We start from the raw sequence: 23710 nt of genomic DNA, 5'->3' as shown, positions 1-23710 counted from the left end.
CAGCATGGTTTTCGGGAAATGGAAAGAATTCTTCGCTGTTGACGTTAGTTTCAATACCAAAACGCACACACGGTCATCAACTCCCAGGCAGGCCATAACTGTACTCTGTAAAGGCGCGTTGAATTAAATCTCTGATGCGCGCCAACTGTAGGATCAGACCTTCGCCCCATGTTCATAAATGGACGCAATTCAGTGTCATCGGTGGTTTGCAGTCGCGGATCAGATAGAGCGAAATAGAAGAGCGGGGTCCTCAGGCACTAAATTTGATGGTTGCAAGCGTCGGCGGTCGAGCAGAGCTTCGCTGCTAGAAGTACCGAGTGCCGCTACTTGATCATCGAAGAGGCATTAAGGTAAAAATGCGCCGTGTCAAAAAGTGCAGGATGCGGTATATTCCTTGTCATGTGCCTTTAGGTCGCAATATGTTGGGAATCAACTCCATGCCTAAGTCACGTGAAGATAACACGCCGCCTCCACCTCGGGCAATCTATACGAAGTCCAGCGTAGCGCTACATCCTCGACAATCGGCGACAATGCTGCAAGACAACCCGGAGAGACTATGCATCCCTACATGTGTTGGGTAGTTACAACTACTTTGTTACATGCTGTCCCCCTTTCTGATGAGGACACTATTCTACGACATCTTGCGTGACGGCTTTTGTTCCGTAGCGGGGTAATGTTGTTAGCTGATCCTGCTCTTACCTGCACAAATCGCGAAGCGAGTTCTTGTAATCCCATGAGTAAGGCAGCAGTCAATGTGACGAGCTGTAAGGTCGAACAAGATAGGAGAATATTTGTCATTTGCAAGAAGTACTACAAGGACTACATCATACGCAACGTTTCTACCGAGTCCGTTCGCAACCTGGGACACACGTTGCAGGTCACAGGGATGATGGTAAATAAGCCCGAAGCAGAGGCAATTGGCAAGGTTCTTGCATGAGTAGCAGATCCAAATCTACATTGTCATGCCATTAGTTATTTGAAAATAATGCCATAAAAACCCGTGATACACCAGCTACCTACTGCTTCTTCCGTGGCGACCGTGATCGCGACTTATTCCGTTTAGCCACAGACCAGTCACCTATATCCAAGGACAGTTCATCAGCAGATGTGTCAGAGTCATAGGAGCGTGATTTGTGTGAATGTGAATGAGGTCTTAAAACCGTTTCCTGGCTAGTGGTAATAGTGTCCTCGCCAGACCCTTCATCCGCTAAATCAAGGCCTAAACCGCTGGCCGTGAACGACGCCACTCGTTTTGCCCTTTCATTTGCTTGCTGAATGGCATTATCTCTCTGTTCTTTTGCCCAGTCCCTGGCGTTGCGGAATGCAGAAGCGCCTTGGCGAAATGTATCAGCATCGCCAGTAAGGCCCCACGTTTTGATCTGTGTCGTTACGAAACCAGGCTTTCCTTCTGGTGTACGTGGCGGTATCGGATGGCTGGTATACATCTTAAGCGTGCCTCCATGATATATTGATGAGATTGTATATGCCTTGTTATCATACTCGGGCTCCGGCTGGCCATACGACTGCAAACTGAGCATACCCCTTGCTCCGAGGGCGCCATTATAACACGACTGTCGGGAAGCAACTGACAGAGTTCCATCAGGGCCTTTGGCCTCGAGGAAAAAATTTGCCAGGATTGGAAGATCGCTCTGAGGCGAGGGGTTGATCTTACGGCTTTGCTCTCTGCGAACTCTGATATCGAGCTGTTCGGGCCGTGCGCCGTGGTACAGGTCAGGCTTGCCTGAAACGATCGTGCCGTCGGTCAAGTCGTCTAGGTTTGTAAATGGAACGTCTCCGGCAACACACTTGCTATCTGCGATTGTTCCTTCGATCAAAGGTATGACGTTTGTTGTAATTTCACGCTCTTTAAACGCATGGGTGTCTGCTCTTTTAAACCTTCTGAAATCATCATTGGAGAATCGAGGTGGGGATAAAGACGGTCGAGGCTGGGCCATCGCGTGCAGTATATCGTTCATGTTCTCAGGCTCTGGTGGCAACGCGCCATCTGGATATTCATAACCATCTGGGAATATATTGTGATCGATGAGATTTTGCTGAAATGCACGATCATATGGACCAGTGCTTCTCGTACTCGTAGTATTAGGAGTCGCGTTGGTCTTTGACGAGGATTGGCTGGTTCTCTTCACGGGCGACTGCGAACCTCTCTTTCGACGCCCGAGGCTCGATTGACTGGAGCTCATATTGCCGCCCAAGTCTATTGGGAATTGACACTAGATTACTATTAGCATCAAATTGCATATAATATCGAGCTGTACTAACGCCTCTTATCGCGGAAAGATCTGGGCCGCCTTGTCTTGCAAAGCGCTGAAGGGTTGACGGCTGTCGAGGCGTATGAAGTGTTTGTATGCGACTAGGAGGATGACTGCTTAGCTGATTTCGCCGATCCAGTTCCCTTATTGCGTTACGAGTAAGGGGAATCGTCGATAGACCGTCCCAGAATTTGGGAGGTGGGAAGTATGAATGGCCGCGTTTCTGCTTCTTCAAAGGGCGGGTGGACTGGCGGTCCTCGGTAATTTCGTCTGGAGATGAAGCGACGCCGCGTTTCTGCCCTTTTGTGTCTCGGCGCTGCTGGCTTCGTAACGTTGGCATCATTGAACGCTCACCGCGTGAGCTTGAAGACGGAGGAACTCTCCTTTTTATGCAGTTGCAAGGTCGAGTGGTTCCGGTGGTGATGTCGCTGCACCGCCTACTGATTGGCGGAGATCGCGCGGCGCTTGGTGAGACGCGTCCCACCATTGCAAGGGAAGCTCGCAGCCTGTAGAAAACACATCATGCTCGACCTTCGACACGACCAGCCGCTCTTAGCTTGCAAAAAGCCAAAATTAGATCAGTCTTCCGCCGTCGTAACGTGCACAATCGTGTCCCAGGTACGATGCGGTTCAGCGCCTACGGGTAACCTACCCACTCCTTGGCTTGTGGGGCCTCCTGGACTAACAGTGCGAGGAGCAAGCGACGGACTGATCATACACGATACGGAAGCATTGGCAGCCATCAAGGTCGGTCCTTAAGTCGCTATCATGTATTCTCTACTCTAGCTGTTCTTTGATGCCTGCCATATTGAGATCTTGTCCATCAACAAAATTCATTTCATCTAGCTGAACTCTCGGTTGAATTTCTATATCCATACAACTGGTATATATCTCCGATTCCCCTCCTGGCAAATGATCACTCGGAGAACTCGGCCAATCCCAGACCCAATAGAGGGTGTACCAACTGAAAGGAATACTGACAGGAAGCCGGATGTCATTTTGGCACCAAAGGTCGGCACCTTGTGGGTTCATTGCAGCTTTATGGAACTTGGCCTGTCGTTGCATGGAGAGTGGACCGGTATTAATCTGATAGCATTGTCCATCATCAAAATTTCTGACCGCAAGGAGTCTGCCTCGACCATCGCCGCCGGTGCCGTCCGTATTCCAAACATTATGGATGGAGGAAAGCAATTCATCGTCGCGAGGATATAACGTGCCGTATACGTATACGGTGCCACTATTCTTCTTTTGTGGCGTGAGTCCTGGCAAGGTGACATGGCCGTTCTCCTGGTATTGCAGAGCAATGAAGGCACCAGGGGCTGCTTGGAGTGCCGGAAGATCAGTAGTATAAGTCCTATTTCTCTGTGTATTCTTGCACAATTTGTCTGTAAGCAGACCGTCGGGAATTGTTGGCAAGAGATGTTGCATTTTAAAGTCGTTGAAATTCGGATCAAGCCTGGAAACAGCACCACGAATATAGCCTGGGTTTCCGATCATTGTGCCATTGGTGCCAATGACCATGAGTCTCTCCACCCACGAGTGTGAGCATACAAGACCAATGAGGGCGTGGAAAACGGCTATCTGACGGACGAGCATTTCTGAAGACGAATATTCTTTGCAGGTTGCAGTGGCGGTGGAAATTAGGCGCTACTCAAACAGGTCTTAAGTCCATCGGGATGTTAAAGTTAATGGCAACAACTCAGCACTACCTTCTAGCGCCGAGCAGAAGCTTGCGGCAGACGGCCAGCTTCTGCCGGCTTCTCTTTTGTCGTCAAACTATGTGTCTTATATTTAATGCTTTTGGCAGCTGGTGTTGGATAAGTCTCCTCGGCCTCCACCCAGTCAGAATGTCGTGTTCCTGCCAATTTTATGACTATCGCCCTCCAGGTGCGGTGCGAGTGCCTTGCAACGCAAGCTCTCTGCTCTGGGGTCTCCAGCGGTGCAATGCAGCGGCTCAGCCCAACAACTGTTACTTTGCTGGAAATGTTTGCTTAGTCGTGACCTGACGGTGCGTTTCCGGGTTTGAGTAGTACCTCACTAGCACTTCACCTCAAGACATCGCCTAGGAGAACAGAGCGCAGTAACATGTTGATGCTTCACTTTGGAGGTACTAATTTTAATATTTTGCTGTCTGACGGAGATTGGATGCGGGGTGACCGGGGCGCGACGGTGCTAGATTGGGAGCTTCGGCATATGATGGGCAGGATTAAATTGTACCCCCGGCGGCTGGACGACCAGCTGAGATTTAATATGAAAGGCTCCCGAACGATGCCCTCCCTATTAATATTGTTTCGGTTATGTTCGATCCCAGAAAGTGAAGCTCAGAAGGAAAGATACCGAAACAGTTTGAACTACTCTGCATAACGAACTGGTTCTATCCTTGCATCGTGTTATCTCGGAGAAGGACAAAAATCTACCTCCGAGGTTTGCCCATGTCCAACTGGTACTGCTTTTGGCCGCACTTGAAAGACGTGTCCGTCAAAAACGTCTGAACAAGCTAATCGTGACCAGAAGAGGCATGAGCCATAAGACGCAGGCAATCGACATGTTTATCATCTCCTGATACATAGCCTTGGATTCTAGAACTTCAAGAAACCATACTTGGCATCTCAAGCATGTTGGTGGAAAGTGGTATCATATCGTTGGGTCGTTGGTACTGCTGCTGTTGCTCTTTTCAAGGACAGCAGGGATTTCTGTGAGTTATGGAGACTGTTCATATCGCCAACTACTGAGCTCAATAGGAAGGACACACACAAGATGGATATTTCTATTTTTAGGGTTCTTGCCGCCGATGCCTGTAAGCATATACCGAAAACTTAGTGGGTGTTTGCATGGTACTGTCCCAAGTCACAGAAACTATGGTAGCGGCTGGAACATGCGACTGCCAATCGCATGGGGGAGGAGATAGAGAGATGCCTTTGCAATGAGACATTGAATTTTTGTTTATTTTCTGGCTCTTGACTGGTGATATCACTTCGACGTTCTAGTTTTCTCTTCATTATATTCCGAAAGCGTTATATTATGTCAATTGGGCTGCTAGGATCGACATGTGACAACATTGGGAATCGTGCATCGGGTGACAGTTCCAAGTAGATATGGCTGCACCTGGCTATGGTCGCACCTACTGGCTATGGTCGCACCTACTGGCTATGGTCGCCTACTGGCTATGGCCAGCCCTCTTACTGGCTATGGTCGCCTACTGGCTATGGTCGCACCTACTGGCTATGGTCGCCTACTGGCTATGGTCGCCTACTGGCTATGGTCGCCTACTGGCTATGGTCGCACCTACTGGCTATGGTCGCCTACTGGCTATGGCCAGCCCTCTTACTGGCTATGGTCGCCTACTGGCTATGGTCGCACCTACTGGCTATGGTCGCACCTACTGGCTATGGTCGCACCTACTGGCTATGGTCGCACCTACTGGCTATGGTCGCCTACTGGCTATGGTCGCACCTACTGGCTATGGTCGCACCTACTGGCTATGGTCGCCTACTGACTAAGGCCAGCCCTGTTGGCGAAAAGGCGTCTCTTAGGTGTGGGCAGAACGCTTCGCGATATCACTACACAAAGGGTATAGACATACGCGTGTTGAATTATTTTCTAGTTACAAAGGTATGGCTTTATTTCCTCCCCAATACGACTAGTGACTTTATAGTTAACTGGAGATCCAGACTCCAATATAGTCTCGGTGAATTTGGACAGTGTCGCACACGCATCCACTAGCTTTCTTGGTATGTGTTTGCGAGCTTCGGCAGCAAGTACTTTGAAAGTCGGGTTATCGACTTTGTGCAAATTCTTTCTATCTTTATGTTAGTAGTGGTCTTTAACAATGCTCATAACATAATTTTTTGAACCCATACACAAATATTTCTGCCGTTCTCGAGAATATAATCAAGAGCAAGGGTGACGACCCGGTCAGCTCACTAAATCGTTCAGCAGCTTGTTTGAGCCTCCAAACGTGGTTTCTTGAAGTTTTGGTATTCAAAACTCTATCTTTGGCTTGTAGAAACATGTCAATGGCCTGGCTGTCATCACGCCGACCAGATTTGGTCGAAATTAACCGGTCCTGTCGGGCCTCCCGGATGCGCCTTTCGAGTGTGTTGAGGAGGGCTAAGAGTTGGATGTACCCAAACCCAGAGGGGAGATTATCCCTTTTGCCTGCGATCACCTGATTCAAAGCCAATGCTCTCGACTCCATATCGATTTGAACAACAGGTATATGCGGAGGCACAGCTATTGTCCGCACCAATAACACCCATTCAATCAAGGTGGTTTCCCAAGTTTGTACAAAATAGTCGATCGAATTCCGTCTAACAAATTGATGACTGAACATGAGAGCCTCGGAGACAGACTTCCGCCTGACTCTCGATACATTTGTGCCGGCGCGGCTTTTGGTAAGCTCTGCCTTTGCCGGCGGCGGGCGAGGAGTAGGCCTAAGAGGCAGAAGTGATGAGCCGGTGGCGAAGGAATATCGATCATCTGTGATATTTTGCAATTAGTTGGATCCTAGAAGGAGCTTGCGTGCATGCTAAGAAGTTACGCATAGTGATATCCCCATCATTGTCAAATGATGTTGCAGGACGCGAGAGTTGGCCTGTTGGGTGGTGCATTTCTGGATTGAGTGTTTGTGCCCGGAAGAACATGGGGGGGTGGGAAATGGAACTGTCGCCTGTTCCCTGGTTTGCTACGTGACATGGAGTTTCGTCGTCGTGCAACGACAACAGTGCAAATGCCCTGGTCAGCTCCTCAATATCGAAATCTGTCATGATTCGTAATCCGAGTTAATGTGAAAAACTTGAATATTGCTACAGGTGCCACGTATCGATTTTTTATATTTTGGCCTCCGGACCAGAGCACATTAAATCTAGTGTCACTAACTCCTAGAATTAAGTCGCCACTAAGTTTAATGGTAGTAACCATTTTTAACGCATTAATCAGGATATTTCTCTATCTTTGTCCCAGAAAGAAACCTTAATCGAGGTGAGATAACCCTTTCTTCCATTTTAGCCCACCCGAAAAAAAAAATGGAAAAGAAGAGGTGAAAGGTCAAAGGTTGACATTGACTAGCAAACGTCGCGTCACCGATGCTGAGCGGACTCGAGGCAGGCGCCATGGCGTGAAAATTATGGGTGCTAGGCTACTGCGAAGTGGTACGGCCACCGCACCCGCAATTATGCTGTAACTATCGTTTTAGAGCTCGCCGTATTGCTTATCTTCTTAATTCATGACAACTTTTTCCGCGAAGCTTTTCGCACTTGTCAGATGCACTTGCGTCTCCCTGGGCTTACTGGCGTGACTTCAAGGGTCGACGAGATCATAGTGATTCCACGGCTTTGGAAGGTTGCGGGCCCTTTCAGACCAGTGCTTGTATTATCTTTAGTTGGACTAGCCGCCCAGAACGGCCAGCATCTTTGGCTTACGTCTAGCTGTATGATGATCACCAACTGCAGTTCATCGTACTTAACATAGGTCGAGTCACAAGAATGGTATCCATGCATCAACCCATGCTTTATCATGGCATTTCAAATGAGTCAACTGAAGTCTTTCTTCACAGCACGCCTGTGCAAAACTCGAGTCCAACGCCAGTATGAATCCCATCGGCCACAGTACCAGAAAATGGTCCTTGAGGCAGAGGGAGGCATAGCCTTGATCTACTTCATTCTTGCTGGATTTTTCTCCTGGCTTTTGCTGGCCGGTTTCCTTATTTCCCCATCTACGTACGCCTCGGTCCGTGATTTGGAAGTGCCTGCAGGGGTAGGAAAATCCATTTTCGACACCGTTCGCCATCTGCCACTCGCAATCATCGCGTCCGTAGCATGCGCTTTGGCGACAATCGGCATGCTTCTGCTTTGGTGGATATGGCGTCATAACTATGTTTGGATATGTCGCTGTCTTGTCGTGTGCGTGTTTCATTTGCATTTGTGACAAACTGGCCTTCTCTAACATCCCTCTAGCCCTACGTTCCTTCACTCTTTGACGGGATTTTTCTCAACCTTGGTGAATGTTTACTCTGTGCAAGACGGACAATGGTCAATCACGGCCTGTATTAGCGGTGTGGTGTCTGGGGTGTGGATGCTGCTATCTCTGTCTGTGTATGTTTTATATCAGGTTCTATTGCGAAACCTGGATTAGGAGGGCTATATTTGCGTGTGGTGGACATAGGATATTACTGTATTTTGGGAGAAAACGAATGTATAGGATAGGCCATGTGATTAAACACCTCAAAATACCCGTTAGTGATTTAGTTCAGTGACAATTGTTCTCGTCGTAATCCTTAGAGAAGCACCAACGTGTCATAGATAGGTTGGATTGACTTGTATTTTGAAGGCATCAATAATTGGGCACAAGCTCACAAGCCTGGCTGGCGTACTAATGATGTGCACATTCAACTACCTAGCTATAGCAGGACTCTACTGGCAGCAACGGCTCTGTGGCCTCCTCGGTGGACAAGGCAACTGGGCACGCTGCTTAAAATACCAGCAACCAGGCTGAGCGCCTTGTGTATTAGGGCAATGGGGCAGGCGAAATTACCACCAACTTAGGAGCAATGCTACCAGCAGCAGTAACACCAATACCACACACCTGGAAAATGCGTCATATTTACCGACAATCAGGCAGCGATCCAGGCAATGCGGAATCCCAAGAGCCCATCTGGACAATACATCCTTGCTGAAGCTATACAAGCATTTGACAAGCTCCGGGACCTAGGATGGGAGATACAATTCCGATGGATCCCAGCACATGTCGGAGTGCCTGGCAACGAGGCAGCCGATAAAGCAGCCAAGGAAGCTACTGGATACGATCCAAGCCAACAAACCTCGGTGGACCCTCCTCAAGAACCAAATTGGCTTCAAACTCTCACTGCCACCACGAAATCTATCATTCGCACAACGATGAAGGAGGAGTGGAAACAGTCATGGGTTAAGGCCAAGCATGGGAGAGAACTCTTCCGACTTGGAATCCGGCCAGGAAAGAAATCATTAAACACCCATACAGATAAACATAGAGCGATCAGCTCTGTGATCACACAGATGCGGACAGGCAAAATAGGCCTCCTGGCCTATCTCCACGGAATCAACAGAGCGGACACCGACAAATGCCCATGCGGATATGGGACCCAAACCGTACGACATATCCTCCTGGAATGCCGTGACTGGACAGAAGAAAGAGTCAAGATGTGGGCAGGCAAGCGACCATGCGTTGACATCAAGCGCATTCTCTGTAGCTCGTCAATGGCGGGACAAGCAGCTAAGATGATCCTCAGGACTGGCTTGCTCGGTCAATTCCAGGCAATGCCATCCACGGTACTCCAATATACGCAATCTGCGTAACGTAGACGAGTGATTATTGTTAAACAGAAGTCGAGGAGGGCCGGGAAGGGCCCGACATGTTCATAGATACAGAACAGCCATGATGACTATTCGTACCGAGGTGACCGCCTTCAAGCGGAAGGGAAAGCAGTTCGGACAAGGAACGGCTTAATTCTCAGAGGAGTGAAACGGACACTATTGTATGTTTAGTCGAACGCTGCATAGCTGCTTAAGCGGCTGGGACAGTCGATGAATTAATAAATAAATAAATAAATAAATAAACATTGGTGCCAGGGCTGCCAGTAACAGCTTGGGCCAGATGACCAGTAACCTTGGTGGCTCAGGTGCTGGTATGACGCCGCTACCAGCAGGCCAGTGGCGCAAGTTGCTAGTATTCTCTGCCTACCAGTATCCCGGACAGGCAGGTTGATGGTAACTGCGGTGTACCAGTAGCGAGTGTAGTAGGGCTGCTGGTAGTGGCCGGCTACTGCCAGTGCTTACGTGCAACGTGCTGGTAGCGGCCTGTAGACGCTCCTGAGCTACCGGCAGCTGTGTTGGCAAGCTACTAGCAACTAGTGGAGTCTGCAGTTCACCGTCCTTGAGGTACTGGTAATTTGGCGGCGTACGTGCCTGGCCCCACCGGAATTAACTGGTGTGGTTACCAGTCACTTCGAGATGCGCCACAGCGGTTACTGGCATCCTTCCATTGTGCATTGGTAGGTTACCAGTCACGACATTTAGGCAAGCTACCAGCATAAATGGCTACCTGTAACAGCCATGTGGCAATTGCTGGTAGCGCTTAAGTGCTGGTAACAAGGCCATAGCGACTACTGGTACCTCTCGACTACCAGCAGTAGCACGTCAGCGGTTACCAGCACACTAGGATACCACCAGTCAAAGCTGGTTGGTTACTGGCACCTATTGGGGGGAAAGTTGTAGGTGCTAGTAGCCCATGTCGCAAGTTAGTGGTAACCTTGGCCCCCCTAGATGTCCGATTAGCGGTTGGTGGTAGCTCTGGGCGCCTTGTTGCTGGTACCTGCAGTAGCTACATGATTGGGTCAACCGCACTAGGAACAATGAAGTAGTCGCTACCAGTATTTTAAGCACGCCTGCGATAAACCACGGCACTGCCCTGCAGCTGGGAGCTCATAACCATCAGTTGCTCTCTCACATTCGCCTCGGAATATATCAGCCACTACCATAAAATGTATCAAAGATCGTTCAATTAATGAAAGGACGCTTCAGAAACACTAAAGCATGCGCATTCAGACTATCGACTGACACCAATGCACTATAAGCTAACTAGCGAAACTGCCTAACGCGGCAGATATTACCTGATTACCTGGATACAACAAGGTAAGTATCGTGTGCTATTTCAATGAGAGGATTTGTGGCAGAAGTGCGTAACCACCGAACCGAAGTTTCAAAACTGAGGGCCATTTCTTTCGTTTGCTTCAATCCTTTCCATCAACTGCGGACTCAGAAACTCATCGGATACCCACGTATCCTCTTTAGACGGCCGACCATGCCAACGTAAAAGGTGTTGGCGTCTTCCAGCTCTCTGTCGGGCTTTCAAAACATCCACGCCCGCGTCAAAGCCTCGCCAACTTGCCTCAAAGCTATTCAGCATTCCCTGGTCTATGATGTGTTTTCTCGGCTCCCACGTCGTGGTGGCATCAGACCATTTCACCAGGAAAGTGTGTCGCCTCCACCGAGCAAGCAGGCAATCCACTCGGTAAACGTCGCGGCAGACACTTGGGTATTTCACCTTTCCGGCTTTAGGTCTCCGATCCTCGAGTTTGTTTGGTGTCTGGTGACCTTTTGGGGCTGGATCGTTCTGGGCAACCAGCGTATTCCACAAAATGTCACTGGTAAAGTGTAGCTGGAACATCGCAGTGCCATTCTCTCTGGTGCACCTTAGGACCGGCTGGCCAAGTGGCCATGCCTCGTGGCTGGCAACACCGGAACGAACAGGCCGTTTTTTGTTTGCAACAGACTCGTTGTCGTTGCTTTTTGTCGTGCTCCTCAGCAAGCGTGTCTCTCGATTTCGCGTTATGTCCGAACGTCGGTCCGAACGTTGCTGTGAATTACGCTTCTTGGGCTGACGGAACACAAGCCTGCGACGCTTGCGTTGTGGCATAAGCTTTTCGTTAATCCCGCCGTCCTGTTGTTCCGCGGTGAGTTGCCTTTTGGGCGGGAGACGGCGAAGGTTGTAAGGTTTTCCGGAACCACGACGACTAGTTGGCCGCTTTTCCGTTTCTTCGCAGGGTTCATCCGGCTGGCTCTCTGTGCCGCCTGCATCGATGCTTGTCTGGCGCTCGTCGTCCCGTCCTTGGCCAGTTGGCGACGAGCTAGGGCAAGAACCCAGGGGCAAAATATCATCAGGGGCTTGGTGTTTCCGAATGGCCTCCATCACAGCTCCTCGATGCGAGACTGGGTGGCTGCATCCCGACGGAGGTGTTTTGACTGAGGCGGGTCGAGCTACACTGGGCAGTTCGTTGTCGCTTCGCGGAACTACTTCACCCATACGGCCATGGCCAATATTGATGCTATGAGCTTGGACGAACCGGTTTGAAAACAGGGCACTGCAATTCTGCGATTGAGAAGGCTGGACGAGGCTGGTCGCCGATCGGCTGGGAGGATCTGTTTTCTCATGGTGCAGTGCTTCATCCCTCGGAGGCAACGCAGTTGTGGACTGCACTGAACAACACTCGGAGGCCGCTGAGACGACACAAGGTCTTCGGATAGGAGTGGGCCACACCACGCTTGCTCCATCATCATGTTGTTGTATTGGCGGAGACACCAACATGTTAGAGTCGGCGGTGACCCCCGGACTCTCGAGAGCCATTGAGGGGGAAATCACCTCTCTCGAAGAGTTTGAGGTTAATGAATTGGGACTTTCCCACTCATCTGGTAAGCAAAGATCCTCAGATGAGCTCCCTAGGATCTTGTTAGGCATTGCCGGACATTGGAATTTGGTTTGCAATTGCTTACCGATTGCTTCTGTTGGATCATGTCTGACGTTAATCAGTGACGCCACAATCTCAGATATAGAAGGAAGCGAGTCGTCAGGATGTTGATTGTGTACCAAGTGCACGCGCGGGACATCTTGTTCCACCACCTCGACATCACTATCTGTGTCAGACTCGGAATCGGACGGGATCGATATCACATCTTCCAAAGTCCACGGACGACCAAGAAAGGAACAGACTCCCGCAGTTTGTGCCATCATGCCGGTATAGTGTAAAAGAGGGCTTCTAGAGAGTCTGCTAAGGTTGAAGCTATGGAGGTGAAAGCACACGAACTCGGTCAGTCCGTCCGTGTGACTAACATCGAGGTAAGGGGGCCCGACCTACCTCCCGGCAAACTTACAGGAATACAAGGTATGACCGCCAGCGCCACTTACAAGTCGAGGACGGCGAATTTGTGAGGGACGATGAAAAAAGTTCAAAAAATTTCATGCAGCATCGTAGGGGGGGGGCCTTTATATACCCGTTCGTACTCGACATCACGTACTTCGTAGCTCTGCCACCAAGGGCTCGTCATGCCTCCAAATCTCCGCTCATGCGGCCATGCGGCCTGTGAGATAAGTTTATGGTACTCCTCATTGGCAACATCATCCTCGCTTATGTTCCTTGCTTATCAGCCACACAGCGTGAATCTCGTGTCCCAGACCATGTTGTCGAGAGGAAATACTAGTATATATATTCAACTAAATGAGTGGATGCTAGAAGATTTCTAACAAAACAAAGTCATAGGAAATGAGATGTCACGATTCAATAGATAGTGCCCTTATACTGATGACGGACACCACAACTCTCCTTATACATTGTCCGTTTGGCCCGGATTCTCTGTCTCTATTTCCACTTTTACCCAACCAGACCCATCAGCACCCTCCGAGTCGGTCACGCTCGATGCCCTTACGGAATCATTAGGTTGGGGTTCCATTTCGACCCTGAAGCTGTGACTATCTTGAGTAGCATCGACTTCATCGAGAACTTGCGTGTCTGAAGTAGCATGTGTAAAAACATCCACAGAATACATTTGGAGTCCAGGAACACCGGTACTTGTTGCAAGTTCTCTAGCCTTATCGGGATCCTCGGGGTAACAGTCAGTCCAAGAAATCACCGATACATCCCGCAGCGCAAAGGAAGACTCCGGCCGTTCAGAGGCGCTAGGAATCTTGCGGGAGCAGGGGAAGTCGATGTCTGTGTCCCCAGTTGCTGCAGAATCTTTGATCTCTGAAAAAGGCAGTGTGCGGGATTCTGCCACCGTGGGGGTACCAACAGCACTCAACGAGACAGACCGCAAAGCTGTGCAATCCGTATCTTTGCGGGGTGGAGTTGGAGAAAGGCCAGAAACTTGGGCGAATGGTGCGCCAAGATGTTCATTATGGTATCGATTGCTGTTCTTTTCTGGCGTTTCTCCCGTGTCGCTGAAGTTAGTTTGAATCCATGGAGGAAGGCCAAATGTCACGTTTATGCCCCCGTAGCTCTCGGTTCGGTTGCCTAAGGCTGTTTTTGCTGTGTGGTATTCACGAACATTCTCCTCGAAAAGCGGGAGGCCGTAGCTTATGTCCATGCCCTCGTGAATTCCAAACTTCAGCAGATCTTCCTCAGTCCACATCTCAAGGAGAGAACTTGCGGGTACGTCCTTGCTAGTGTCCCAAATTCCCAATGGAGATGTGGACGTGTTAGAGTACGGCCCACTGCTCTGTCCAGGAATCAAGTCTCCCATATCGGGGTTGGCATCAGTATGGGGTTTATAGATCTGTGCACTGCCAATGTCGAGTTCATGAATAGTAGATGCCAACTCAGCAGGGGCTTCCTCGAAGTTTTCGGGCCTGGATATTTTGTGAGAAGGAACTTCCATAAACCCGAGGGAGCTGCAGGCACCGGTTCATTAGAGGGAATGCCATACCCTTGATGGGGTGGAGTTGAAAGAATACTGATTTCTTCTGGTCAGCTTGTTCTAAGTCCGATACTTAGCTATCAATGAGCTATTACATACGCTTCAGTGGCTTCTTTACCATCTGTTTGCTGGCCTTCCGTTAGGCTGCATCCTTTCTTGTTGCTTTTACTCCCGTCTCTCATCCGCCAACTTTCTGCCACGGTTTCATCCTGTGACGCGGGCATGACAGAGCGGGTGACCAAATTGACGTGTTCGTTGGGCGCAGACATCTTTCGACAATGACGAATAAAATGATCACGGAGGATATTTATTGTATCACTTTTCGCCAAGTTGTTTTGAACTGGTATGAACGTACAAATAGTAAATGACAACGAGAATACGAGTTCAGATATGCCGATATCGTGTTGCCATGTGCCGAAGTGGATTGACTCAATTGTAAAGCCTGAGCTGGACAAAGCGAGCCTTATATACATATTCTCATCACTTCCTGGGACACACAAATGGTCACCGCACGCATCTACAATCTGGCATCGGTCATATTAAAACATAGGCCTTCTCAAACACCCTCCCTTCCCCCTGCCGAACGCATGCAAGTTCCGCGATGAATTGAGCTGTGTAGATGGTGGCGTGCATACTCGATGTCAAAGTGACTCGTCAATAAGCTGGGATGCGGAGCCAATAGAAAATGAGATTATAAAGTTAGTAGACCTCTAACTTTGTGAAGTACTAAGTGTGATGTTGGTTGGCTAATATGTCCCAGATTTTTCCAGGTTTAGTGCACGTGATCAATAAGTTTACGTCATATGTCGGTCTAATCCCAGGCCAGGCACCACCACGTTTGGTGAAAATTGCGTTTTGTCTCGCCTCAAAATAAAATACATAAAAAAAAGACCGGCCATGAATACCCATATGGCCGACGCGTTTTGCCTTTTTTCTTCGGGTATCTTGTTTTTTGCAGCCTAAGGCTGTCGGAACCCAAATGCGCGATGTATTGCACGTTGCTAATATGCTACCCAACCTGGATGTCCGTACCCCACTCGCATTTCAAATAGCGCAACCAAGATCCTCGTGACGAAGAGTTCAACTGTCTTTGCAGCAATCACTGGAAAAATACGCATCAAAATCGTCCTTGCCATTAAAAAACTATGGCAGTTAAGTCAAGGCACTCTATATTATCTCTAACTCCGCTAACCATCGCAGAGAGGAGATGATGCCCTCGCCGGGCGCGATGAATTAAACATTGCGAGCCATCGATTCCCTCCAGATCCCGACAACGACAGGAAAATCAAGTTCCAAGGGCTATATATTTCTGTCTTCAATGAAGAAACTCAGGATCGGAAATTTCTCCAAGAAGACGTCAAAACATACACGGACTTTGACGTTCCCAAAGGCTATACAACTTATGTGAGAGGAGTCGAGAAAGTCCGTTGGATTGTTTAGGAGGACATGGCATGCTTTACTCCGTAGGTGTCATTTAACCTATACCCATCATTGTGGCCAACCCATATGGTGAATGACACGTCTTGTGTTTCATCTTTTGGAAACAATGTCGCAAAACAAGCTGTGGTTCCGTATCCCTGAAATCTTTCCCATTTCCATTGTGCGCTATTTTGTACTGCTCCTCGAAACGGTTGAGGGAGTAGTGCCACAGAAGTTGCAGGCGCATTTGTGAACATATGCTTCATCTCTATGCGGCGGTATCAGATTCCATTGCCATAAGACAGTTTATCTTAATCTTACCTCGATGGAGGTCATTCGGTTTTCGGAACATGTGCCCGCTGGCTCTGGTTGCCACTGTGGTTGGTAGGTTATGGCTGCTAGTGTCTTCGTCACGAGGCCGAGTAAGCTCTAAAAAAGTCAGTAGAAGCGTTCCATTCTGAACGAGCTACATACCGTGAAGAAGCTGATCAAGTCCAAGGCAACCATGTGCCTCTCCGCCCTTTAGTCTCAGGAGGGTGTTGCGTATTACTTCTGGCCAATTCTTCCTGTCCCTTGGTTCAATGTCATCTATTAAACAGTCGAAGATGTCGTTTGGCATAAAGCATGGACCCCAAGTGCTTGGAGGGTGACTCATTGCCCAAGAGATCACTCCGTCCACACTCAGTTGTTGTATCCTTTCACATCGTTTTTGAATGACTTCCTTCCTCCATTTTGTATCCTTGGAGTCAAATTCCGATCCAGGCGGGCCCTGGAAAATCAACTTTATATTTCTTCGAAAAACTGCGGGGTTTCGTAATTTACCGCTGCTGAGAAATTCTGAAACAGTGGTTTCTGCTCTGACCCTGTGCTCCTCACTTGCTTTCCAGATTTGCTCCGTCCATACTTGCCTCTTTGCTCCGGCTTTGGCTTCGATTGAAACAACAGCATCTCTAAGACTTGCAGACAGTATCTCTAGCGTTTGCAACTCAGCCTGTGACAAAGTGACATCGCTGAGAGCTGATGCTAGCAGGTCTAAATTTTGAGTTACCGCGTTCAGCTGATCAATGACGGATGCCATGTTGGAGCAAACAAGCAGGCAAAGTTGTCTTAGATGCCATCTAAGTTTATAGATGTCTCTATATATACAAGACCAGCCACCAAGCCCCCGCTTTTTCAGAGGGGGCTCCCCGCGACTCGAGGCCTCCAGCCAACCCCAATATTGTCAATTGATTCGCCAGATGCCGTCCCTGATTCAACAAAAGGCCTGTTTTCATGCAGCGTCAACCTAATGCAGAACTTGTAAATGTAGACGACTTCCCAAATCAGGAGGCTGCATATGCAACATGTTGCTACATCATCGCCGACCGGATAAGCCCATGTTGGCCGTCACAGCGATTGCCAACGACCATAAATACTACGGGCAAACTGACTAGTTTCAGGTGGCTGGGGTTATTGCAGGTGATTTTTCACAAAACACCCTTTACCTGCCTAAAAGGGGTAGTGACGGGAGACGAGATCGGTCAGAACAGACAACGATCGATACACTGATTAATTGTAAACGCGCCGATCATTCCTTATTGTGATCCTCTTATACTAGTTTCCACACCATACTTCTGCATACCCTGATGTTCTGCCGAACTGACGTATTATGTTCCCATTGTTGCGTGGCCTGGGAAACCTGGGACTTGCCAGAGTACTGATGCGGAACAACTAGGGAAGTTGCTGTCAACCGAGCATGTCAAGGGAAGTCAGGGCACACGATAGGATAGATTCCTGCCATGTAGACGACCAAGTTTTTATTGCTGCCGAGGATGCGACACCGAGAGACTTTGTTCAAAGCGTCGTCACAACTCAAGCGGGGGCCACAGTGGGGTCCGTTATAGCATCGCGGAGAACATTCTTCATCCGCAAATACAACCGAGCGTCCTCCATCTCCCATCTCCTGCCATTGGGAAACACAACCTTGCGTAGCTTGTTAACCCAGGGTATCAACGGCGTGTAAAGTGTTGTGAAGTATTCGCTTGTAGTCTTGATGAAGTCTTGTTCATGGGACACCTGACCCTTCTTCAACTCTGCCAGCTCTGCCATCTCCACGTAATTCCATTTTTCAAATCGCTGCACAGTCCGGCTGTCGTCTGGTCCGTTGTAATGTATGCATATCCAAAAGAGTACCCAGAAAAAAGACTCAAGATCGTGCATGAAAGAATGCTGTTCCCCCAGTAATGCACCGATGGCCATGAACGCCCTAGTGCCAGTCTTTCCCATTGCTCCCGAAGCCTCGTCTCGATGCTCTCGAATAGCAAGGTCAAGGTCGATCAAGAAAGCTCGCCAGGAAGGGTTCGCCTTGTCCTCATTCACCCTGAGATTGTTGACAGAGATGTCTCTGTGGAGGAAGCCAGCCTTGCGCAAGGATTCGTGGCCTTCAATGCAGCCCTCGAGCGCATCAAGCAGGGCTGCCCGGGAGCTTGCCTTGTAGATCGGCTCCCCATAGTCTCGAAGAATGACACGTCGATGTATCCGATTTGACAGTACGTCCAGGCTAGGTTTTGTTGGGGACGCTGAATAGGATCGCTTGCTCGGAGGCAGAGCAGCGTCCGTTTCGCTTGATGGTCGTTTCACCCCGGAACTACTACTACGCCCTTTGCGTGATATTCTGGACACAGTTCCGCCCACGTTCGACGGCAATGTTCGTTTTGGCTGGAAATTCGTAGCTTTGGTGACGTCCAGCCCTTTTCGGACATTGTTCCGAACATCATCATCTGTACGACGGATACGAACAGTCTCATGGTGGTAATATCGAGCAACGTTAGTCACATCTTTCTCAGTTGCTTCCTGGAGCAATTCGCCCTCTTCGTCCCGGTCGACGTACTGCCACGAGTCCTTAATGACAAGTGGATTATGTGGATCATTGTTGCGATGAGCTTTCCAACAAGTTGTCGCTCGGCCTGCGATGCATGGTGCGCGCTTTATGACCTCGTCGATGACGAGACATTCTGTCTGGCCGTTTCGTTCGATCTCGATATATTTCTGGCCGCTGGTTGTTACTATGGTAGGATCAAACCCAAGCATCTCCTCGTTCATTCGCAGAAACCCCAGAATTGTGGCCACAAACTGTAGCCCACCTTCCTCCTTGTTGATGTCAAATTGTTCGGATGCGATCCCCCCAAGCCTGTCGAACTCCCATATCCTCATAAGAGACCCACAGAGAGTAAATCCCAAGACGAAGCGACGTGTATCTTGAGCAGCGAGCACCTCTCTTGCGTACCTTGCAAGGTCAATCCATGCAACCGATGCTATGTCGGCCTTTGGGTTATTTTTTAGTTCGCCGACAACGAGGATGTGTGCCCAGCGATATCTTGAATCCGTAGTGTCAGGTTTATATATAATGTCGCTATCCACAAAGCCGATATCCATGCTGCGCTTGCCTGTGGAGCCTTCCAACGGTGTCTTCGGCTGGGCCAACAGCTTTCGTCTCGCCACCGAAGTCGGAATGCGGTTGTCTGCAAATGCTTCCAGCTGCGAGATCAAGCCGCCAATCCAAGTCAGCACGTCGCTCTCTTTAGCGCCCGCAGGCCATCCACTCCAACCCTCCTTGAAAAGTGGACTGTCGCCTTCAATACACTTGCGGAAGACCGCCTCAGAAACCATGTCAAGTTCTGGGATATCCCCAAAGAAAGACTTATGGAAATTCGGAAGTCCCACGTATAGATGTTCGAGTTCCAGTTTAAGGACAGGATCCACATTCTGGCGGTATTCTGACGAGTTCACGAAACTGCTCGTGTTTTGGCTCCACGGGGTTTGTTGGAGGGAAGATGCTATCGATCGGGGAGGAGGAGTGGATTCGGCGGCTGCGGTAGATACAAAGTCCCAAATCTGTACATCCTTAGTATCGTCAGAGATTGCTATCTCGAGAAGTGGCTTGATACGATCAAAGTCGAAGCTATCCGAAGCGGCAGCAGTAATAAGTCTGAGAAGAACTGAGCGGAGGGTGGCACTCCCAGATGTCGAGTGAAGCGAACCTGAGATTGGGAGGTTTCGCAAAGATGTAAAAAGGGTGAGTGCAAGGTTGCGGAGATCTGTCTGTATTGTCAGAATCACATGGACATTGGTGAGCTACCAAATTACCTTCAGCACCAAGCTGACGAAGCGTGTCTATTGTAGACGGAAGGTTTCTGCTCGTGCAAATCGAGGTAAACAGGGCGCGAAAGGCATCGAGTCCATTTCGTATTGGGTTTTCATTAATGAGCTCCAATCTCGACTGATCTGACATGATGAGGTAGCACGCCGCGTAGTGCCACAGTGTACGTGATCGGGGTGCAAAGCGTGTTGTCACGGCTACCTAATATTGGGGTCGAGTCAGCTAAGTTGCAACACGGAACAACCAAAATACCGAGAGCGCATCACAGTGACTCCTGTCATGTGGCTGGTTTGCGGCTGGCTCTGGGCACAGCTTGATGTTAATTAGGCATCAGCTGCAGAGGCAAAGGTACAGACAGGAGGGAAAGAAAATGTGTAAAGTCATTTCAAGAGCCTCTGGAAAAGTTCACCCGAAATCCGACCTACAATCTGTCCTTGAAGGGGGCCTCATCGCCTTGCCTATCATAAGGAAAGGTGAGGTAGCTCGGCGCTTGTGGGTGTGGACCTTTGACCGCGTTCTGGTCATTCATTGGACAACTCAGAACCGTTGGTGATAACTCCAGCGCCTGCATAAAACGTTTGGGGGGCCATATCATCGAGTCTACCTCGGGCTGATACATCAGTTCTCCGTTGCATAGATTCTGGCAGGTTGGTGGGCGGTTGGATGAAGTGCAAAGACCCTCAAACTGGAAGCGACCTTCTTCTTGGGCGGCGTCTGCGGACACCATATCCCTATTGATTAGGCTGTAACGGATTAAACGTGAATAATCAGGTATTCGCTTGCACGAGATCTAAATACTTCTCCTTACGTTGACTCTGTTGGGGGTGAAGGGAGATGGCGAAGAGAGGTGATTTTGCGGTTGACACTATGGCGGAGGGTTCAGTCGAGGGTGGAGCACGGGTGGAGCACTCCCCTTAACCTCCACCCCAACTTTTGAGGTCTGGGCGGCAAGAGGTTGCTTATGATGGCTGCCTGTCCCGACTGGCAGGGATGAGAACCTAGCTGGGGTGAGGCACGACTGAGAATTAACAGTGAACTTCGGCTCCGAGACTTCAAGCGCGATGTAGTAGAAAGCGCGGTACAGAAGTTGGTCGATCAAGCATACACAGATCCATTGCTGCGAAATAGTCTCGGTCTCCAGGGGACAGCTGTGTCACAAAATATGTCGAAATTTTGGAATTTTGGAGCTGGGGTGACTTGTAACTAGTAATTATCAGTTACAGAAGAGCAACAAGCATTCGCGGGTTACCAGTACTTTGGCGGCGGAGGTACCTGGCCCCGCGGGAATTAACTGGAAGGGTTACCACACTTCGAGGGTGCCCACAGCGGTTACTAGCATCCTTCCGTTGTGCATTGGTGAGCTACAGTGGGTGTACCAGTCACGGCGCTAGGCAGGCTACCAGCACTGGCAGCTACCGGCGACGACCACATCTTAATTGCCGGTAGCGCTTAGGTGCTGGTAACAAGGACGTAGTGATTACTAGTACCTCTCCACTCCCAGCAGTAGCAGTTCAGCGATTACCAGGACACTAGGATACCAGCAGTCAAAGTTGGTTGGTTACTGGCACCTGTTAAGTGGAAGATTGCAGCTGCCGCGGTGGCTACGTGATTGGGGTGAACGCCCGAAGCACAATGGAGTAGCCGCTACCGGTATTTCAAGCCCACGGCACTGCCGTACGTCTCTCAAAACCACCCAATGCTCTCTCTCATATACAAAGGCGTGGGTCTCCGGTTCCTCCTGCCAGCAGCTACCGGCTGCATGGTGGAGTAAGTTGAAAAGCCCGAGTCGATGTCGAGCTTATCATGACTAGATCTCGAAGGGAGCTCGCCAGAGTCGCTGAACGAATTCCATTCAGCGGCATCGATGCCGTCGCAGCTGCTCACGCTGCTGGGTGACGATGTAATCGTAATCGCGGAATCCTAGGAGGAGCCAGGTGACAAAGACGAGTGAGTTTGGGCCTTGAGCATTGGGCTTGTCTGCGTCAGTATGATTCCGTCCGTACCGAGCAGTGTTAACCCTTGGCAGTGATGGTCAGATAGACATCGAGAACGCCTTTGCTAATAGCGGCTCGCGAAAACAAGGGCATGATTTATCAGACTTTAGAGGGCTCGGAATCCTCGATCGCTTTCTGACACTTCTGGATTTTTTTTTTTGGCTATGGCTCTTGGTATCATTTTGGGAAATTTGTCCTGAACACTGGGCGACGTGTCAGTACCGGTAGGTGTAACTCACCCATCCCGACAAATTTCAGATTTCAATGACCATGCCCACTAACTCTTGTCTTAAAAGCCGCTGGATTGCTAGTGATCACGTATCCTATCCTGTGTAAGGCACGATATGAATCATTTCACGAGTCGCTTTCGCTCAGAGCAGTGTGGAAACAGATTTGCTTTAGCATATTTGTGAACTGGATCGCATTACTTCTCATGGTTAGTATTGCGCCCATGGGTAGCACGACCTTTGTGTCTTATTGTTGTTGTCTAACTTCTGTTAGAAAACTAGCTTGCCCTCGCATGGGCTTTCCTCCCTGACAATCCCATCCCTTGTTTTATCACTCTGTTGCAGCATAGAAGGATTGTATTTGCTATAAAGAATCCGAATACGCACAAAACGCGTTTCCGCCACGCTCACTATGTCACCCAACATCCAGCTGGTCCTCCGATGCCCGCAGCACTCACCTAATCGAACATGGTGCGCCTTCGAGGCCAACCACATGGCGGATCACAGTCTAGGGTAGACCTGGAGTTTCCGGACACAATGCATTGTTGTGCATGTCTCTTCGACTTTGCCAAAAGGCCGCTTCCTCCATTCCCGGGATTACGCCGGCCATACTTGCAGAAGTCTATGTCGCAGGCTGGAAGGCGTGGTTACGCACGAAGGACATGGTTGCATTGCAAGCCGAACGCACATCGCCGTCAAGGCAATATTGGTTTGGACTGCTGCGCTTCCCAACCAAGCCACATTGTCGTGAGGAGAATTTGCTGTGCCGATTCTGACCAGCCTTGTAGTCGGGCCGCGTGCATAGTGAAGGTGGCGTGCGGCAATTCAAGCGACTGCGGGCAAAGCTCGCACTGGTAGAGTCAAGGATCAGATTGAGATATACCTGACTTGTCATCCCGACATGAGACATGCCAACCGGCTCTGTGACGAATGCCCTTCAGCTGAGAAAGTACAGGGGGAGTGCAGTAGGCGTGGCGGCATGTACAGGCTCACATCTTGAGCCAGGTCCTGGCGCTAATCAGTGCTCCGGAGGAACGTCTCCCTCTCGACACTGGCCGTGACATTGGGTGTCGTGGAGTTCAAGTACCCAGATTCTTTGTGGTACAATGCGCGTCAGAGCGACTGGAGCCGGTCACGATCGTGTCATGGACGCGTTGCGGCTTTGATTGTCCTTCGGGCTCAAGGAGCTGGATGGCAAGTGCGGAGTCCATCGTCAGAAACGTCAGCTTGAAAAGCGTCTGCAGGTGGGAGTGGCAGCTGCTTATCAGGCATACGGCTCGAGGGTGCTGCATGCGAGTGCCCACAGCATCACAACCCCCAACGTGCGTGTGTGTAACTGGCGAGATCCTGTTGTTGCGGCCTGGCCCCGACCTGGTCCTCCTCAGCTTGCTTTCGTCCTTCTATGGTGACTGACAAGGCTGCGCTCTTCGACTGACTGCGA

The 23710-nt window shown here is 49.7% G+C and overlaps 8 protein-coding genes across 8 annotated transcripts; 2 read left to right on the top strand and 6 right to left on the bottom strand.

The window, feature by feature from the left end:
* Window positions 1-1016: 1016 nt before the first annotated feature.
* On the bottom strand, window positions 1017-2610 carry G6M90_00g027570 (uncharacterized protein; the record flags this gene model as incomplete). Its single annotated transcript, XM_014692346.1, has 2 exons — window positions 1017-2231; window positions 2281-2610. The coding sequence occupies 2 exons, from the start codon at window positions 2608-2610 to the stop codon at window positions 1017-1019; spliced, it is 1545 nt and encodes a 514-aa protein (XP_014547832.1).
* Window positions 2611-3047: 437 nt separating this feature from the next.
* On the bottom strand, window positions 3048-3866 carry G6M90_00g027560 (uncharacterized protein; the record flags this gene model as incomplete). The annotated part of the gene is made up of 1 exon (XM_014692347.1): window positions 3048-3866. The coding sequence occupies one exon, from the start codon at window positions 3864-3866 to the stop codon at window positions 3048-3050; it is 819 nt and encodes a 272-aa protein (XP_014547833.1).
* Window positions 3867-5365: 1499 nt separating this feature from the next.
* G6M90_00g027550 (uncharacterized protein) lies at window positions 5366-5770 on the top strand (the record flags this gene model as incomplete). Its single annotated transcript, XM_066129987.1, has 1 exon — window positions 5366-5770. One exon carries the CDS (start codon window positions 5366-5368, stop codon window positions 5768-5770), a length of 405 nt encoding a protein of 134 aa, XP_065985579.1.
* A 3129-nt stretch (window positions 5771-8899) lies between these two features.
* Window positions 8900-9601, top strand: G6M90_00g027540 (uncharacterized protein; the record flags this gene model as incomplete). Its single annotated transcript, XM_014692348.1, has 1 exon — window positions 8900-9601. One exon carries the CDS (start codon window positions 8900-8902, stop codon window positions 9599-9601), a length of 702 nt encoding a protein of 233 aa, XP_014547834.1.
* A 1402-nt stretch (window positions 9602-11003) lies between these two features.
* On the bottom strand, window positions 11004-12809 carry G6M90_00g027530 (uncharacterized protein; the record flags this gene model as incomplete). Its single annotated transcript, XM_014692349.2, has 2 exons — window positions 11004-12520; window positions 12575-12809. The coding sequence occupies 2 exons, from the start codon at window positions 12807-12809 to the stop codon at window positions 11004-11006; spliced, it is 1752 nt and encodes a 583-aa protein (XP_014547835.2).
* Window positions 12810-13402: 593 nt separating this feature from the next.
* Window positions 13403-14760, bottom strand: G6M90_00g027520 (uncharacterized protein; the record flags this gene model as incomplete). Its single annotated transcript, XM_066129986.1, has 3 exons — window positions 13403-14423; window positions 14501-14527; window positions 14591-14760. The coding sequence occupies 3 exons, from the start codon at window positions 14758-14760 to the stop codon at window positions 13403-13405; spliced, it is 1218 nt and encodes a 405-aa protein (XP_065985917.1).
* Window positions 14761-16178: 1418 nt separating this feature from the next.
* Window positions 16179-16988, bottom strand: G6M90_00g027510 (uncharacterized protein; the record flags this gene model as incomplete). The annotated part of the gene is made up of 2 exons (XM_014692351.1): window positions 16179-16339; window positions 16385-16988. 2 exons carry the CDS (start codon window positions 16986-16988, stop codon window positions 16179-16181), a joined length of 765 nt encoding a protein of 254 aa, XP_014547837.1.
* A 773-nt stretch (window positions 16989-17761) lies between these two features.
* On the bottom strand, window positions 17762-20180 carry G6M90_00g027500 (uncharacterized protein; the record flags this gene model as incomplete). The annotated part of the gene is made up of 2 exons (XM_014692352.1): window positions 17762-19986; window positions 20036-20180. 2 exons carry the CDS (start codon window positions 20178-20180, stop codon window positions 17762-17764), a joined length of 2370 nt encoding a protein of 789 aa, XP_014547838.1.
* Between the last annotated feature and the right edge of the window lie 3530 nt (window positions 20181-23710).

The sequence above is a fragment of the Metarhizium brunneum genome, chromosome 1 (genome assembly GCF_013426205.1).
Source record: "Metarhizium brunneum chromosome 1, complete sequence".
In the NCBI taxonomy this organism is placed as follows: domain Eukaryota; kingdom Fungi; phylum Ascomycota; class Sordariomycetes; order Hypocreales; family Clavicipitaceae; genus Metarhizium; species Metarhizium brunneum.
Note: the sequence above shows the minus strand (reverse complement) of the source record. Positions and strands in the feature narration are given on the sequence as shown.